Raw genomic sequence first — 20,445 nt, forward strand, 5'->3', positions numbered from 1 at the left:
AGGAATTTCTTTAGCCAGAGAGTGGTGAATCTGTGGGAGAGGTTAATAGATTCTAGATTTGTCAAGACATTAAGGGACATGTGGAGATGGCAGGAAATTAGGGTTGAGAGCCATGATGAGGCTCAATGGGCCAAATGACCTAGTTCTCCTATATTTTCTGGTCTTTTGGTCTTCAGCTTGTCAAAGTCCTTGCCAAAGTGCAGGCAGACAATATTTGTAACTCCACAGTCGTCAATCCTCTTTGTCACCTCAAAACTCAACTTTGTGAAACATACTTTCCCACGTACAAGTTGATGCTGGCTATCCCTAATCAACAGTGCAGATACGAGAGGGTCTTTTAAGAGACTCCTGGATAGGTATATGGAACTCAGAAAAAATAGAGGGCTATGGGTAACCCTAGGTAATTTCTCAGGTAAGGACATGTTCGACACAGCTTTGTGGGCCAAAGGGCCTGTATTGTGCTGTAGGTTTTCTATGTTTCTGTTTCTAACCCTTGACTTTACAAATGTAGATAGATACTGTCTCTCAGAATACCCTCCCAATAGCTTTTGCACTACTGATGTGAGGCTCACTGACATGTAATTCCCTGGCTTATTCTTGAATCCATTCTGATATAAAGACACAACATTAGCCATACTCGGGTGTTCTGGTGTCTCACATAAGGGTAAAGGTGATGCAAATATCGTAGCTGGACCCTACAGTGTATTCCCTGACTTCCCACAATGCCCTGAGACTTATCCATCTTGGTAAGGACTCAAGACCACCGGCATCTTCTCTTTCATAATACAGATACATCACTGTTCATCTCCCTTAATTCCTTAACCTCCATGACCTGTTCCATGTTAAATACAAATGAGAAATATTCATTTAATTCACCCATTTCCTGTGGCTCTGCATATTGTTCCTTACGAGGACCTATTCTCTCCCTAGTTACCCTTTTGCTCTCAAGATATTTGTAGAATCTCTTAGGATTCTCTTTTTGCTTATCTACCAAAGCTTTTGCATGTCCCCTCTTTTCCCTCCTGATTTCTTTCTTAACTATGTGATACATTTCTTTTACTCCCAAAGGGATTTGCTAGATCTCAGTTCCCTATACCTGATAAATACCAGCTTCTTTTCCCCTATCAGTATCCTTTGTCATCTCAGGCTCTTTGATTCTGCCAGTGCAGCCTTCATTACAGCAGGAACTTGTTGGCCTAGAATTCTCTCTATCTCATCGCTAATTACTTCCCACTTGCTCTACACCCCTTGACTTACAAGCAGCCTCTCACTATAAACCTTTGCAAATTCCCATCAGCCAGTCTCAAAATTTACCATGACCCAATTAGGATTTTAATTTGTGGACCAATTCTATTTTTTTAATGTAACTAATTAAAAACTGATAGAATTATGATTGTTAATCCCAAAGTGCTCTCCCACTGTCACTTATGTTAGTTTCCCAGCCCTGTTTCCCAATAGAATGTCTGGTCAGTGTGACAGATATATCACTTCCCCATATTTCTGGAAGGAAAATATTTTAGAAGTCCAAGAGCAAAAGGTCTCTTGCTGAGAATACCTAAGTTGGAGACAGAAATGGAGAAAAGGAGTGGCATTCTTACAGGAGGTAGGCTGGGAGGAGGCATAGTCTGTGGGAATCAATGCATTTGAAAACGTCAGTGGCAAGCCTGACTGTTGAGATAGAGCTATCAAGATTCAGTAAAGTTCTGTCAACTCTGATTTGCCCAGCCACTAGCAAAGAGTAGTTTGATAGACTATAAGAGAAGGTAGGGTGGAGGAGGGCAGGGAGTGACATACAGTATTCCAAATTGTCTTGCCTTAGCCCACCAGTAGTGTAATTTACTGACATGATTTCTGTGCACCTTTGGCCCATTTCCCTTGGTTTGGTGATTAAAGGGGAAGTCACAATCCTAAGATTCCCCTTAGGAGACACACAAGCGTATTTCTAAATGACACTCGTCTCTTTGACAGGGTTTACAAAACTGTGACTCTACTGATCAGTCCTATCCTGGAACTCAAGCAAAATCTTACAGCATTTCTTTAGTTTTGAGCAATGAGATAAAGAGAGTTCCAGGTTAACATATTCCTGTTGTTTCAAAACTCGAATTACATTTCTTTACATATACGTCACAATTAAAGAATGAGTTTATATTGGATCCAATAACATGGCTTCAATGGCTTAAGACTCCAAACCGAGAAGGTAAAGCCAGTAACTTTAGCATCTCTCTGGCATGCATTAATTACAATTATTATTCTTATAATTATGTTACATTCAGGTATCACAAGGTAAACATCAGAACACTAATCTTGAAGATCAGCGTTGTCATCCACACATGGAGACAAAAGTGATGAGGGAGATCTTAAATTATATTTTGTGTCTGTATTTACTTGAGAGACAGACACAGAATCTATCGAACTGAGGAAAAAGAGTAGTAATGCCAAAGGCCATATCCAGATTGTGGAAGAGAAGGTATCTACTGTCTAGAGGCAAATTTGATAAATCCCCAGAGGTTGATGAGGTGTCTCATTGATAAATGCCAGAGGCTGATGAGGTGTCCCATTGATAAAGCTCCAGATGTTGATGAGGTGTCCCATTGATAAATCCCCAAAGGCCATTGAGGTGCCCACTAGACCTCATGGAAGTCTAGTGCTGAAATTGCAGAAGCCCTGACAGCAATATTTAATGTGCTCTTAAGTATGGATGAGGTGCTCAAGGACAGGAGGCCAAGTTATGTTGTTCTGTTGTTTAAGAAAGGCTCTAAGAATAAGGCAGGAAATTGTAAGCTGGGTAAAATATTGGAAGTGACAAGATATTGTAAGTATTTGATATATAGGACTTGATGAGGTAGTCAACATGGCTTTGTGTTGTCTAGCAAAGCTTACAGAGCCTTTTGAGGAAATTACCAGGAACATTGGAGGGAATGTAGTAGATGTGGTCTAGATGGACTTTAGCAAGACTTTTTGCAAAGTCCCACATGCAAGGTTGGTCCAGAAGGTTCAGTGCCTTGGCATTCAGGGTGAAATAATTAATTGGATTCAACGTTAGCATGAGAAACTAGAAGGTGGTGGTAGATGATTGCCTTTCTGGTTGGAGGCCAGTGGTGTGCCACTTGGTCCATTGTTGTTTATCATCTGCAGTGGTACTAAAAAGTTTATGAACCTGGAGAATTTTGTCTAATTCTGCATAAATATGACCTAAAATATGATTAGATCTTCCCACATCCTAAAACAAGATAAAGAGAACTCAATTAAATAAATAACACAAAACAGTACAGTATACTTCTCATTTCGCTGAACACCTACACTCTGTCCACCAGAGAAAGTGAAATATCCCAGTGGCCACACATTTTAATTCCACGTCCCAATCCCATTCTGATATGTCTATCCATGGCCTCCTCTACTGTCAAGATGAAGCCACTCTCAGGTTGGAGGAACAACACCTTATATACCGGCTGGGTAGCCTCCAACCTGATGGCATGAACATTGACTTCTCTAACTTCTGTTGATGCCCCTCCTTTCCTTCTTACCCCATCCCTGACATATTTAGTTGTTTGTTTTTTTTCTCTCTTTCTGCCCATCACCCTGCCTGTTCTTTAGATTGCTAAATGAAAGTGCAGTTGGGAGCATTGATTTTCTCTGCAATACAAGTAAGCATTTGTCTAAAATCATAATAGATCCACATAGAAGATAATTGCCCTATAAATCCAATCGTACCACAAACGAGAATGCAGTGGGTGGGAAACATGGCACAATCTTGTTAACAGTGTCCCAGGCAGCTGTTCAAATTTACGCTAAGAGCTCATTTTCTTTTAAAGTAATTCATTTGGAAGTTTACCATTGGCTGTATGTACGAGTTCCAGTATAAAGTGTCTCTGACTTGACTTACAGACAGCCAGCTCCCAATGACTGTTAACATGAAAACTTTGCAGCTGAAGATAGGTGCTAGAGGCCTGGACAGCACACTCTAGAGTTTTCATTGGGCAGTTAAGATTTCCTCATCACTCTTGATCAGAAGAATAGGGTGATATTGAATTGAATTGAATTGACTTTATTACTTACATCCTTCACATACATGAGGAGTAAAAATCTTTACATTACGTCTCCATCTAATCGTGCAAAGTCCAATTTATGGTAATTTGTAATAAATAGTTTGTACAACTTGACAGTCAATATAGAATAGAAATACAATTGTATCAGCATGAATTAATCAGACTGATGGCCTGGTTGAAGAAGCTGTCCTGGAGTCTGTTGGTCCTGGCTTTTACATTGCGGTACCATTTCCCAGATGGTAGCAGCTGGAACAGTTGGGTTGATTTGGGTCCTCAATGATCCTCTGGGCCCTTTTCACACACCTGTCTCTGTAAATGTCCTGAACAGTAGGAAGTTCACATCTACAGATGCGCTGGGATGACTGCACCACTCTCTGCAGAGCCCTGCAATTGAGTGAAGTACAGTTCCCTTACCAGGCAGTGATGAGGCCAGTCAAGATACTCTCAATTGTGCCCTTGTAAAAAGTGAAGCCACACTCAGGTTGCAGGAACAACACCTTATATACCTGCTGGGTAGCCTCCAACCTGATGGCATGAACACTGACTTCTCTGACTTCCGTTAATGCCTCTCCTCCCCTACTTACCCCATCACTGATATATTTAGTTTTTTCCCCCTCCTCTTTCTTTCCTCTGTCTCTGCCCATCGCTCTGCCTGTTCTCCATCCACCTCAGGTGCTCCCCTCCCTCTTTCTTTCTCCCTAGGCCTCCTGTCCCATGATCCTTTCTCGTTTCCAGCTCTGTATCCCTTTTGCCAATCACCTTTCCAACTCTCAGTTTCACCCCATCCCCTCTGGTCTTTTATCATTTCACATTTCTCCCTCCCCTTCCTACTTTCAAATCTCTTACCATCTTTCCTTTCAGTTAGTCCTGACGAATGGTCTCGGCCCGAAATGTCAACAGTGCTTCTTCCTATAGATGCTGCCTGACCTGCTGCGTTCCACCAGCATTTTGTATGTGTTGCCAGTATACTTATTCATTCATTTATTCATTATTTATTGAGAAAAATGATCCAATATTACTTGTATTGGTAAAGGTTTGTGAACCTTTGCTTTCAGTAACTGGTGTCACCCCCTTGTACAGTATTAACTGCAACCAAACATTTCCAGTGGCAGTTGATCAGTCCTGCACACTGGCTTCAATGAATTTTAGGTCATTCCTCTTTACAAAACTGCTTCACCTCTGGGGTATTGGCGGGTTTCCATGTTTGCTTCAGGTCCTTCCACAACATTTCTATAGGATTAAGGTCAAGATTTTGAAACAGCCATTCCAAAACACAAATTTTCTTTTAAACCATTCTGTTGTTGATCTACTCTTGTCTTTTGGATCATTGTCTTGCTGCATTATTCAACTTCTATTAAGCTTCGGGTGATGGACTGCTACCCTGACATATTCCTGTAAAATGTCTTTATACAATTTAGATTTCATTGTTCCCTTAACAATTGCAAGCTGTCCAGGCCCTGAAGCAACAAAGAAGCCCAAACCAGGATGCTACTTCCACCATGCTTCACAGTTGGGATGAGGTTTTGGTGTTGGTGTGCAGTGCCCTTTTCCCTTGAAACATAGCAATGTGCATTTCTGCCAAAAAGTTGAACTTTTCTCTCATCTGCCCACAAGACATTTTCCCAGAAGCATTGTAGAACATCCAGATGGTCTTTTGCAAACTTGAGACAAGCATCAATGTTTTTATTTGGAGAGCAGTGGTGTCCTTCCATGAACACCATTCTTGTTCAGTATTTTTCTTACAGTGGACATATGAACAGAGACTTTAGCAAGTTCTAGGGATTTCTGCAGATCTTTTGCTGTTACCCTTTGGTTCTCTTTCTCCTCCTTCAGCATTGCACATTGTGCTGTTGGAGTGATCTTTGCAGGACACGCACTCTGAGGGAAGGTAACAACAGTACTGAATTTCCTCCATTTGCAGATAATTTACTGTAGACTGATGAACACTCAGGTCTTCAGAAATGCTTTTGTAGCTTTTTCCAGCTTCATGCATCCCTACAATTCTTCTTTCAAGATCCTCTAAAAGTTGTTGCATGGCGCACATAAGCAGATCTTTCTTGAGAAGAGCAGGCTCTGTCAGTAACCTGACTTTGTGTGTCTCTTTTATATGGCTGGGCACTTCTAGAACCCACATCTCAACTCTCATCTCATTGACTGGAAAACCAGACTCCAAATAGCTTTTGTAGAAAGCATTATCTCAGAGGTTCACATACTTTTCCAAAAAATACATGGATCATTTGTCTCAATAAATAAAAGAGCAGATGTGCTTCTTGTGTTTATAATTTAATTGGGTTCTTTTATCTAGTTTTAGGACATGTGAAGATTTGATCACATTTTAGGTCATGTTTATGTAGAAATAGAGAAAATTCGACAGGGTTCCCAAATTTTCTCGCATTACTATACATTAATGAGTTAGATGATAATGTGGTGAATTGGATCAGCAAATTTGCAGATGACACCAAGATTGACAGCATAGTGGAAAGTGAGGAAAGCTATCAAAGATTTCAAAGAGATCTGGACCAGCTGGGAACATGGCTGAAAAGTGGCAGATGGAATTTAATGCAGACAAGTGTGAGGTGTTACACTTTGGGAGGATGAACTAGGGTAAGATTTACACAGAGAGTGGTAGGACACTGAAGTGTGTGGTAGAACATCTAAAAATACAGATGCATAATTCCTTGAAAGTAGCACCGCAAGTAGATAAAGTCATAAAGGGATCTTTTGGCACATGGACCTTTATAAATCAAAGTACTGAGTAGAGGAGTTGGGAAGTTACGTAGCATAGGAGCATAATTAGGTCTTTCAGCCCATCAAGTGTGTTCTGCCATTTAATGTGGGAGGGTGATTTAATTATATAGCAATACAGTGCTGATTAGGCCCTTTGACCCTTTGACGCATGTTGCCCCAGCAACCCTCGACAATCCAGATTAACCCTAACCCAATCATGGGGCATTTGCAAGACCAATTTATCTGGAATGTCTCTGGACTGTGGGAGGAAATCAGAGCACCCGGAGAAAATTTACACATTCTACAGTGAAGCCTCACAGGAAATTGAGCTCCAAACACCAGAGCAGCCCAAGCCGTAATAGTGTTGTGTTAAGCGCTACAATACCATGACACATTAAGGAGCCAGCTGTGATTTATTATCCCTTTCAACCCCATTTTCCTGTCTTGTCCCTGTAATTTAGATTCCTTTACTAGTCAAGAATCTATCCACCTTTGCTTTAAATATACCCAGTGAATTGGCCTCTACAGCCATCTGTGGCAATCAGTTCCACGGATTCACCACCCTTTGTCTAAAGTAATTCCTGCTATCTGTTCTAAAGTAATATCATTCTATTCTGAGGCTGTACCCTCTGGGCCCTAACTCTCCAACTATAGGGAACAGCTTCTGCACACCCACTCTGCTTAAGCTTTTCAATATTCGATAGGTTTAAATGAGAACCCCCTACAGTCTTTTACACTCCAGTTAGTTCATGCCATGAGCCACCAAACACTCCTCATACATTAACCCTGAGATCATTCTTCTGAACCTCCTCTGGACCCTCTCCAATGCCAGCACATCTTTTCTTAGATAAGGGGTCCAAATTGCTCATAATACTCCAAGTACGGTCTGACATATGGACATAAGAACGTAAGAAATAGGAGTAGGCCATCTAGCCCATTGAGCCTGCTCTGCCATTCAATAAAATCATGGCTGATCTGGTCATGGACTCATCTCCACCTACCTGCCTTTTCCCCATAATCCTTAATTGAAAAATGCCTTATATAGCCCCGGCATTACATCTTTGTTTATATATTCTAGTCCTTCTGCTAACATTGCATTTTCCTTCTTTACCACCAACTCTCCCAATCTGTCAAAGTCCTTCTGTACACTCCCAGCTTCCTCAATACTACAGCATCCCCTCACCTATCTTTGTATCATCCACAAATCCGCCACAAAGGCACCAATTTCTTCCTCCAGATTATTGACATATAATCTGAAAAGAAGCAGACCCAAAACTAACTCATGTGGAACACCACTAGTCACCAGCAGCCAACTAGTAAAGGCCCCCTTTATTTCCACTGTGATTTTTGCCAGTCAGCCAATCCTTTATCCATGTTAATCAACTACCTGCATCCAGATCATATCCTCCTGTGTACGTACAGTTGAGCTTTCCTATTGTTCAGGGAAATCTAGAGGGGAGATTTGATAAGGCTACACAAAATAATGGAGTGTATAGATAAGGTGAATGAATGTAAGTTTGGTTAGACCAGATCTAGAGGTCACACATTTAGGGTGAAAGGTGAAATATTTAAGGGGAATCTGAGAGAACACTACTTTATTCCAAGACTGGTGTGAGAGTGGAGTGAGCTGCCAATAGAAGTGGTAGATGCAGGTTTAATTGTAAAATTTAAGAGAACTTTGAATAGGTTCAGTGATAAGAGAGGTGCGCAGGGCTATGCTGCAGATGCAGGTAGTTGAGCCTAGGCAGAAAACCAGGCCAGTGCAGAAATGATTTGCTTCTGTGTTCTAGTGCTCTATCCTTTATAACTGTATAGAGCTCATAATAATTATATCATACCAAACAATTAGCAGTGTGTAACATATATAAATCGACTGAAATGCAATGTTAGATTATAGTACAGTTGGCCCTCCTTATCCATGGGGGACTGGTTCTGGAATACCCCGTGGATGCTCAAGTCAGTGGACTTTAGGACCCGGTGGAGCTCCGGACCTTACTTAACCTGTCTCAGTGCGGTGGACTTTAGGATCCGGAGGAGTTCGGGACCCACTGTTGGCTGTGTTTCTGTTCTGGAAAACAATCACGATTGGAAATAAAGTGAAAATAATAAAGCGATCAGAAAGAGATGAAATGGCATTGGTCATTGGCGAAGTGTTAGTCTACAGTCAGTCAACAATTGGAACAATTTTAAAGGATAAAGTGAGAATAATGGAGCATGTGAAGGTCCTGCCCTGATGCAAGCTACAATTATTGCTAAGCAATGCAGTGGTTTAATTGTTGAAGGACATATGCTTCTTAAGTGTTTGATATGCATAGAAAGGTAAAATATATACTATATACTAGTGGTTGCCAACCAGTTGATCACGATCAACCGGTCGATCTTTGAGACTTTCCCAGTAGATCCCGAAAAAGAAAGAAAAATAAATACACAAATACACTATGCCTGATAAACCTTTTGATGCAAATATGTAGTAACTTCTACTTTGAAAAAGGACCACTCGACAACTTCATGCCCAAAAGGAACAACTTTATCTAGGATGGTAAAACGATATTCACATACCGAGGTTTTCACTAATGTGCACCAGGCAGAAAAGACGGGAAGGAAAACCCTGCAACCCCGGAAACCATCTCTCTTTACAAACAGTTTTCCATAACAGGAGTATTGCTATATCACCATGATCCTAATTGGTATTAACTTATCTTTATAATACTCACATTACAACCCTTCTCCCCCTTTAAATTCCAACATTACCCAAATGTACAAGAAATTGGAAACAAAAACAGTGGTGTCATTAGCTTGTGTACCCCTGAAACTTATACTAGTGTCTCAGTAAGTTTACCAATACCAGGAAAGTTGAGGAGCTGAAATTGGGGTTGAAGGCAAAGCAAACATGCTGTTCAGAGGACATGGATCGACAGTGTTAAAGGACTTGTCACTCTGTGAATATTTTTCATGGCAGTTTGATGAATCCCTGGATGTAATGCAAACAGTTCAGCTTGTTGTATTTGTCAGAATGGGTTTCCAGGGCTTTACAACAAAAGAGGACTTCCTCACTCTTTTGCACTTAAAGAAGAAAACAAGAGGTGAGGATATTTACAATGAGTTTTAAAAAAATGTCCATGAAAATGACATCCCCATTCATAAACTGATGGCAATTATTACTGATGGGCCACAGCAATGCACGGTGTGCGCGTTTTTTTTTATTGCCCTGTACCGTAATGACCCTGATTTTCCCGACTTCCTGGATTATCACTGTGTGATTCATCAGCAGGCCTTGGCCGGGAAGGTCGTGGACTTTTCTCATGTAATAACACTGGTGGTCAAACTGATAAATTTGATTCGAGCAAAAGCGCTTCAGCACCGCTTATTCAAGGTGTTATTGGATGAGCTCGATGCCGCTATGGCCTGTTTGATATGCTAGTTGCAGTGTTTATTTGGTAAAGTTAATTTGAAAGTTTGACAAAAGCATTCTATGTAATTAAAATGCAATTAGCCCAAATAAAGGGCCTCAAGTTGGAAGTACAATCTGAGCTGTTTTTTTCTCTAAACGATTTAGTAGGTTGATCTTGCCTTTCACTACGGTGGAGATAGGGGATCTTGGCCTTAAAAAGGTTGGTGACCACTACTATATACTAAGACAAATGTTTAACTAACTGACGCTAAATAATATGGGATGTACCTGTTCCAACTTAGAGAACTTATGTTTTTTTTTTCGATTCCCGATTCACGGTAACCTATGCACATCCTCCTGTATACTTTAAATCATCTCTAGATTACTTATAATACCTAATACAATGTAAATGCTATGTAAATAGTTGTTATACTGTATTGTTTAGGGAATAATGACAAGAAAAAAAAGTCTGTACATGTTCAAACAACAAGTGCTGGAGAGAAAAATTCCGGGTTTTCCCAATGCACGGTTGGTTGAATCCGCACATGCAGAACCCGTGGATAAGGAGGGCCAACTGTCCACATTGCAAAAAGCATGGCACCATAATTGCAGGATTGCAGTAACGCCGTAACTGGCTGCTCCTCAAGGATTTAAACTTACCCGAATGTGAATTTGCTCACTGACTGTGGGAGGGGATTGGCTTGTTCTTTTAACTTCCAGCAACTCAACCAATGGTTTAATTGTCATGCCCTGTGACAATTGAAGAAAGAGAGAAATCTTTTCACTTTCTGAATCAGCAGCAAATTAACTAATCCTCATTGTGCAAAATACTGAATAAACTCAGCTGCACTGTGTATCCTTTTACAAGAAAATGTTCAACAAAAGGAAGATTGTCACCTTCATCAGTAGTGGGTATCCCAATGCACTGGCCATTGACATAAAATCACAGTAATATCCATACACATATCTCTATTGACAATAAATAACAGTAATATCCATACACATAACTCTATTGACATTAAATCATAGTAATATCCATATGCATAAGTGTGAGGTGCTACATTTTGGTAGGACTAATCAAAACAGATCATACTGATCAACACTACGTGGTGCTCGGACACAGTGGCACCGACAAGCTCCTGCAGTCCGGACCTGGAAAGTCGGTGAAGTGTCGTCCCTATTATCTGCCACGGGAATTCACCTCGCTCATACTGACAGTGGTCTACGTTCCCCCCCAGGCGGACGTGAAGTGTGCTGTGAACTTATGCCAACATCAGTGAACTTGAGACCAGGTATCCGGAGGCTTCGCTCATTACAGCCGGGGACTTTAACCAGGCCAACCTCAGAAAAGCGCTGCCAAAGTTATACCAACATGTCTCCTGCTGCACTAGAGGCCCGAATATACTTGACCACCGCTACACAGCAGACAAGGGTGCCTACCGTTCCGTCCAACGACCTCACTTTGGAAAATCGGACCATCCTTCTTCTCCTTCCAGCTTACAAACAGAAACTGAAGCGGGAAGTACACGGCGTCAAAAGTGGTGTCACGTTCGACAGAGGAAACAGATGAGGTCCTCCGTGACTGCTTTGAATCGGTGGACTGGTTAGTATACAAGGACTCGGCAGCTAACCTCGATGAGTATGCCTCAGCTGTCATGCACTTTATCTGGAAATAACAATCGGTAAAGAACACTTGGTACCCTATAAACATCGATCAGGAACAGCTGGTATCCTATACCCATCAGTCAGGAACAGCTGGCACCCTGTAACCATCGGGTCAGGAACAGCTAGTACCCTATAATCATCAGTGAGGAACAGCTGGTATCCTGCAACCAGCGGGTCAGGAACAGCTGAAACCCTATAAAAATTGGGCAGGAACACTTGGTACCCTATAACCATCGATCAGGAACAGCTTGTACCCTATAACTATTGGGTCAAGAACAGCTGGTACCCTATAACCATAGATCATGAACAGCTGGTATCCTATAACCATCGATCAGGAACAGCTGGTACCCTATAACAATTGGTTTGGGAACAGCTGTTACCCTATAACCATCGGTCAGGAACAGCTTATACCCTATAACAATCGATCAGGAACAGCTGAAACCCTATAACAATTGGTCAGGAACACTTGGTACACTATAACCATTGGTCAGGACAGCTGGTACACTAAAATCATCAGTGAGGAACATCTGTTACCCTATAACCACTGGTTTAGGAACAGCTTGTACCCTATAACTATTGGGTCAGGAACAGCTGGTACCCTATAACCATTGGTTTAGGAATAGCTGGTATCCTGTAACCATCGATCAAGAACAGCTGGCACCCTATAACAATCAGTCAGGAACAGATGGTACCCTATAACCATTGGTTGGGGAACAGCTGGTACCCTCGAACCTTCAGTGAGGAACAGCTGTTACCCTGTAAAAAGCAGGTCAGGAACAGCTGGTACCCTATAATCATCGGTCAGGGACAGCTTATACCCTATAACAATCAGTCAGGAACACTTGGTACCCTATAACCATTGGTCAGGACAGCTGGTACACTAAGACCATCGGGTCAGGAAAAGCTGGTACCCTATAACCATAGATCATGAACAGCTGGTATCCTATAACCATCGGTCTGGAACAGATGGTACCCTATAACCATTGGAACAGGAACAGCTGGTATCCTGTAACCATCGGGTTAGGAACAGCTGGTACCCTATAACCATCGATCATGAACAGCTGGTATCCTGTAACCATCGATAAGGAACAGCTGGTATCCTATAACCATTGGTCAGGAACACCTAGTACCCTATAACCATCGGTCAGGAACACCTAGTAACCTATAATCATCGGTCAGGAACAGCTCGTACCCTATAACCATCGATCATGAACAGCTGGTATCCTATAACCATCGGGTCAGGAACAGCTGGTACCCTATAACCATCGATCATGAACAGCTGGTACCCTATAACCAGCGGGTCAGGAACAGCTTGTACCCTATAACTATTGGGTCAAGAACAGCTGGTACCCTATAACCATAGATCATGAACAGCTGGTATCCTATAACCATCGATCAGGAACAGCTGGTACCCTATAACAATTGGTTTGGGAACAGCTGTTACCCTATAACCATCGGTCAGGAACAGCTTATACCCTATAACAATCGATCAGGAACAGCTGAAACCCTATAACAATTGGTCAGGAACACTTGGTACACTATAACCATTGGTCAGGACAGCTGGTACACTAAAATCATCAGTGAGGAACATCTGTTACCCTATAACCACTGGTTTAGGAACAGCTTGTACCCTATAACTATTGGGTCAGGAACAGCTGGTACCCTATAACCATTGGTTTAGGAATAGCTGGTATCCTGTAACCATCGATCAAGAACAGCTGGCACCCTATAACAATCAGTCAGGAACAGATGGTACCCTATAACCATTGGTTGGGGAACAGCTGGTACCCTCGAACCTTCAGTGAGGAACAGCTGTTACCCTGTAAAAAGCAGGTCAGGAACAGCTGGTACCCTATAATCATCGGTCAGGGACAGCTTATACCCTATAACAATCAGTCAGGAACACTTGGTACCCTATAACCATTGGTCAGGACAGCTGGTACACTAAGACCATCGGGTCAGGAAAAGCTGGTACCCTATAACCATAGATCATGAACAGCTGGTATCCTATAACCATCGGTCTGGAACAGATGGTACCCTATAACCATTGGAACAGGAACAGCTGGTATCCTGTAACCATCGGGTTAGGAACAGCTGGTACCCTATAACCATCGATCATGAACAGCTGGTATCCTGTAACCATCGATAAGGAACAGCTGGTATCCTATAACCATTGGTCAGGAACACCTAGTACCCTATAACCATCGGTCAGGAACACCTAGTAACCTATAATCATCGGTCAGGAACAGCTCGTACCCTATAACCATCGATCATGAACAGCTGGTATCCTATAACCATCGGGTCAGGAACAGCTGGTACCCTATAACCATCGATCATGAACAGCTGGTACCCTATAACCATCGGTCAGGACAGCTGGGACCCTATAACCATCGGTCAGGACAGCTGGTACCCTATATTCATCAGTGAGGAACATCTGTTACCCTATAACCACTGGTTTAGGAACAGCTTGTACCCTATAACTATTGGGTCAGGAACAGCTGGTACCCGATAACCATCGGTCAGGAACAGCTGACACCCTGTAACCATTGGTCAGGAACAGATGGTACCCTATAACCATTGGTTTGGGAACAGCTGGTACCCTCTAATCTTCAGTGAGGAACAGCTGTTACCCTGTAAAAAGCGGGTCAGGAACAGATGGTACCCTATAACCATTGGTTTGGGAACAGCTGGTACCCTCTAATCTTCAGTGAGGAACAGCTGTTACCCTGTAAAAAGCGGGTCAGGTACAGTTGGTACCCTATAATCATCGGTCAGGGACAGCTTATACCCTATAACAATCAGTGAGGAACACTTGGTACACTAAAACCATCGGTCAGGAACAGCTGGTATCCTGTAACCATCGATCAGGAACAGCTGGTATCCTATAACCATAGGTCAGGAACACCTAGTACCCTATAATCACCGGTCAGGAACAGCTGGTACCCTATAACCACTGGTTTAGGAACAGCTTGTACCCTATAACTATTGGTTGAGGAACAGCTGGTACCCTCGAACCTTCAGTGAGGAACAGCTGTTACCCTGTAAAAAGCAGGTCAGGAACAGCTGGTATCCTATAACCATCGGTCTTGAAAAGATGGTACCCTATAACCATTGGAACAGGAACAGCTGGTATCCTGTAACCATCGGGTTAGGAACAGCTGGTACCCTATAACCATCGATCATGAACAGCTGGTATCCTAAAACCATCAGTCAGGAATGAGCTAGTACCCTATAAATAGCAGGTCAGGAACAGCGGTTACACTATAAGCATCGGCCAGGAACAGCTGGTACCCTATAAACATTGGTTTAGGAAAAACTGTTACCCTATAACTATTGGGTCAGGAACAGCTGGTACCCTATAATCATCAGTGAGGAACAGCTGTTAACCTATAAACATTGGTTTAGGAACAACAGTTACCCTATAACTATTGGGTCAGGAACAGCTGGTACCCTATAACCATCGATCAGGAACAGCTGGTATCCTATAGCCATTGGTCAGGAACACCTAATACCCTATAACCATCGGGTCAAGAACAGCAAGTACCCTATAACCATTGGTCAGGAACAGCTGTTACTCTATAAACATTGGTTTAGGAACAACTGGTACCCTATAACCATTGGCCAGGAACAGCTAGTACCCTATAACAATTGGTTTGGGAACAGCTGTTACCCTATAACCATCGGTCAGGAACAGCTTATACCCTATAACAATCGGTCAGGAACAGCTGAAACCCTATAACAATTGGTCAGGAACACTTGGTACCCTATAACCATTGGTCAGGACAGCTGGTACACTAAAATCATCAGTGAGGAACATCTGTTACCCTATAACCACTGGTTTAGGAACAGCTTGTACCCTATAACTATTGGGTCAGGAACAGCTGGTACTCTATAACCATTGGTTTAGGAATAGCTGGTATCCTGTAACCATCGATCAAGAACAGCTGGCACCCTATAACAATCAGTCAGGAACAGCTGTTACCCTGTAAAAAGCAGGTCAGGAACAGCTGGTACCCTATAATCATCGGTCAGGGACAGCTTATACCCTATAACAATCAGTCAGGAACACTTGGTACCCTATAGCCATTGGTCAGGACAGCTGGTATCCTATAACCAACAGTCAGGAACAGCTGGTACCCTATAACCATCGATCATGAACAGCTGGTATCCTATAACCATCGGTCTGGAACAGATGGTACCCTATAACCATTGGAACAGGAACAGCTCGTACCCTATAACCATCAGTCAGGAACAGCTGGTACCCTATAACCATCGATCATGAACAGCTGGTATCCTGTCACCATCGATAAGGAACAGCTGGTATCCTATAACCATTGGTCAGGAACACCTAGTACCCTATAACCATCGGTCAGGAACACCTAGTACCCTATAACCATCGGTCAGGAACACCTAGTAACCTATAATCATCGGTCAGGAACAGCTCGTACCCTATAATCATCAGTGAGGAACAGCTGGTACCCTATAACCATCGGTCACGAACAGCTTGTACCCCATAACCATTGGACAGGAACAGCTAGTACCCTGTAATCATCAGTGAAGATCAGCTGGTACCCTATAACAATTGGTTTAGGAACAGCTGGTACCCTATAACCACCGGTCAGGATCAGCTGGTACGCTATAACCAGCGGGTCAGCAATAGCATGTACCCTATAACCATCGGTCAGGAACAGCTGAAACCCTATAACCAACAGACAGGAACAGCTGGTACCCTATAACAATCGGTCAGGAACAGCTGGCACCCTATAACCATTGGTCAGGAACAGCTTATACCCTATAACCAACAGTCAGGAACAGCTGGTACCCTATAACCATAGGTCAGGAACAGCTGGTATCCTATAACTATCAGTCCGGGACAGCTTGTACCCTATAACCATTGGTCAGGAACAGCTGGTACCCTATAACAATTGGTTTGGGAACAGCTGTTACCCTATAACCATCGGTCAGGAACAGCTGGTACCCTATAACAATTGGTTTGGGAACAGCTGTTACCCTATAACCATCGGTCAGGAACAGCTTATACCCTATAACCAACAGTCAGGAACAGCTGGCACCCTATAACAATCGGTCAGGAACAGCTGGCACCCTATAACCATCGGTCAGGAACAGCTGGTACCCTATAACCATTGGTCAGGAACAGCTGGTACCCTATAACAATTGGTTTGGGAACAGCTGTTACCCTATAACCATCGGTCAGGAACAACTTATACCCTATAACCAACAGACAGGAACAGCTGGTACCCTATAACCATTGGTCAGGAACAGCTTATACCCTATAACCAACAGTCAGGAACAGCTGGTACCCTATAACCATTGGTCAGGAACAGCTTATACCCTATAACCATAGGTCAGGAACAGCTGGTATCCTATAACTATCAGTCCGGGACAGCTTGTACTCTATAATCATCCTTCAGGACAGCTGGTACTCTAAAAACATCGGACGGAAACAGCTGGAACCCTATAACCAGCAGGAGAGGAAGAGCATGTACCCTATAACCATTGGTCAGGAACAGCTGGTACCCTATAACAATTGGTCAGGAACAGCTGGTACCCTATAACAATAGGTTTGGGAACAGCTGTTACCCTATAACCATTGGTCAGGAACAGCTGGTACCCTATAACCATTGGTCAGGAACAGCTGGTACCCTATAACAATAGGTTTGGGAACAGCTGTTACCCTATAACCGTCGGTCAGGAACAGCTTATACCCTATAACCAACAGTCAGGAACAGCTGGTACCCTATAACAATCGGTCAGGAACAGCTGGTACCCTATAACCATTGGTCAGGACAGCTGGTACACAAAAACCATCGGTCAGGAACAGCTGGAACCCTATAACCATTGGTTTAGGAACAGCTGGTACCAGATAACCATTGGTCAGGAACAGATAGTATCCTATAATGAATAATCAGGAACAGGTTTTATCCTATAACTATTGGGTCAGGAACAGCTGGTACCATATAACTATCGGTCAGGAATGAGCTAGTACCCTATAAATAGCGGGTCAGGAACTGCGGTTACACTATAAGCATCGGCCAGGAACAGCTGGTTCCCTATATTCATCAGTGAGGAACAGCTGTTACCCTATAAACATTGGTTTAGGAACAACTGTTACCCGATAACTATTGGGTCAGGAACAGCTGGTACCCTATAACCATCAGTCAGGAACAGTTGGTATCCTATAAACAGTGGGTCAGGAACATCTGGTACCCTATAATCATCGGTCAGGAATGAGCTAGTACCCTATAAATAGCGGGTCAGCAACAGCGGTTACACTATAAGCATCGGCCAGGAACAGCTGGTACCCTATAACCATCGATCATGAACAGCTGGTATCCTGTAACCATCGATAAGGAACAGCTGGTATCCTATAACCATTGGTCAGGAACACCTAGTAACCTAGAATCACCGGTCAGGAACAGCTCGTACCCTATAATCATCAGTGAGGAACAGCTGGTACCCTATAACCATCGGGTAAGGAACAGCTGGAACCCTATAACCATCGATCATGAACAGCTGGTATCCTATAACCATCGGGTCAGGACAGCTGGGACCCTATAACCATCGGTCAGGACAGCTGGTACCCTATATTCATCAGTGAGGAACATCTGTTACCCTATAACCACTGGTTTAGGAACAGCTTGTACCCTATAACTATTGGGTCAGGAACAGCTGGTACCCGATAACCATCGGGCAGGAACAGCTGACACCCTGTAACCATTGGTCAGGAACACCTAGTACCCTATAATCACCGGTCAGGAACAGATCGTACCCTATAATCATCAGTGAGGAACAGCTGGTACCCTATAACCATCGGGTCAGGAACAGCTGGTACCCTATAACCATCGATCGTGAACAGCTGGTATCCTATAACCATCGGTCTGGAACAGATGGTACCCTATAACCATTGGAACAGGAACAGCTGGTATCCTGTAACCATCGGGTCAGGAACAGCTGGTACCCTATAACCATCGATCATGAACAGCTGGTATCCTGTAACCATCGGGTCAGGAACAGCTGGTACCCTATAACCATCGATCATGAACAGCTGGTATCCTATAACCATCAGTCAGGAACAGCTGGTACCCTATAACCATCGATCATGAACAGCTGGTATCCTGTAACCATCGATAAGGAACAGCTGGTATCCTATAACCATTGGTCAGGAACACCTAGTACCCTATAACCATCGGTCAGGAACAAATGGTACCCTATAACCATCGGTCACGAACAGCTTGTACCCCATAACCATTGGACAGGAACAGCTAGTACCCTGTAATCATCAGTGAAGATCAGCTGGTACCCTATAACAATTGGTTTAGGAACAGCTGGTACCCTATAACCACCGGTCAGGAACAGCTGGTACGCTATAACCAGCGGGTCAGCAATAGCATGTACCCTATAACCATTGGTCAGGAACAGCTGTTACCCTATAACAATTGGTTTGGGAACAGCTGTTACCCTATAACCATCGGTCAGGAACAGCTTATATCCTATAACCAACAGACAGGAACAGCTGGTACCCTATAACAATCGGTCAGGAACAGCTGGCACCCTATAACCATTGGTCAGGAACAGCTTATACCCTATAACCAACAGTCAGGAACAGCTGGTACCCTATAACCATAGGTCAGGAACAGCTGGTATCCTATAACTATCAGTCCGGGACAGCTTGTACTCTATAATAATCGTTCAGGACAGCTGGTACACTAAAAACATCGGACAGAAACAGCTGGAACCCTATAACCAGCAGGAGAGGAACAGCATGTACCCTATAACCATTGGTCAGGAACAGCTGGTACCCTATAACAATTGGTTTGGGAACAGCTGTTACCCTATAACCATCGGTCAGGAATGAGCAAGTACCCAATAACCAGCGGGTCAGGAAGAGCAGGTACCCTATAACCATTGGTCAGGAACATCTAGTACCCTATAACCATCGGTCAGGAACACATAGTACCCTAGAATTACCGGTCAGGAACAGCTCGTACCCTATAATCATCAGTGAGGAACAGCTGGTACCCTATAACCATCGGACAGGAACAGCTGGCAGCCTATAACCTTCTGTCTGGAACAGCTGGTATCCTATAACCATCGGGCCAGGAACAGCTGGTACTCTATGACCATTGGTTTAGGAATAGCTGGTATCCTGTAACCACAGATCAGGAACAGCTGGCACCCTATAACCATCGGGTCAGGAACAGCTAGTACCCTGTAATCATCAGTGAGGAACAGCTGGTACCCTATAACAATTGGTTTAGGAACAGCTGGTACCCTAAAACCATCGGTCAGGAACAGCTGGTACCCTATAACAATTGGTTTGGGAACAGCTGTTACCCTATAACCATCGGTCAGGTACAGTTTATACCCTATAACCAACAGTCAGGAACAGCTGGTACCCTATAACCATTGGTCAGGAACAGCTTATACCCTATAACCAACAGTCAGGAACAGCTGGTACCCTATAACCATTGGTCAGGAACAGCTTATACCCTATAACCAACAGTCAGGAACAGCTGGTACCCTATAACCATAGGTCAGGAACAGCTGGTATCCTATAACCATCGGTCAGGATCAGCTGGTACACTATAACTATCA

The 20,445-nt window shown here is 43.2% G+C and overlaps 1 protein-coding gene across 1 annotated transcript in view; it reads right to left on the minus strand.

The window, feature by feature from the left end:
* LOC132397646 (sodium/hydrogen exchanger 2-like) overlaps positions 1 to 20,445 on the minus strand; it is a 369,476-nt gene that overhangs the window by 137,896 nt on the left and 211,135 nt on the right. Inside the window, exon 6 of the mRNA XM_059976415.1 lies at positions 10,825 to 10,914. Within this exon, the coding sequence (XP_059832398.1) occupies positions 10,825 to 10,914 (90 nt within the window). The remainder of the gene's footprint in view (positions 1 to 10,824; positions 10,915 to 20,445) is intronic.

The sequence above is a fragment of the Hypanus sabinus genome, chromosome 8 (genome assembly GCF_030144855.1).
Source record: "Hypanus sabinus isolate sHypSab1 chromosome 8, sHypSab1.hap1, whole genome shotgun sequence".
NCBI classification, from domain to species: Eukaryota; Metazoa; Chordata; class Chondrichthyes; order Myliobatiformes; family Dasyatidae; genus Hypanus; species Hypanus sabinus.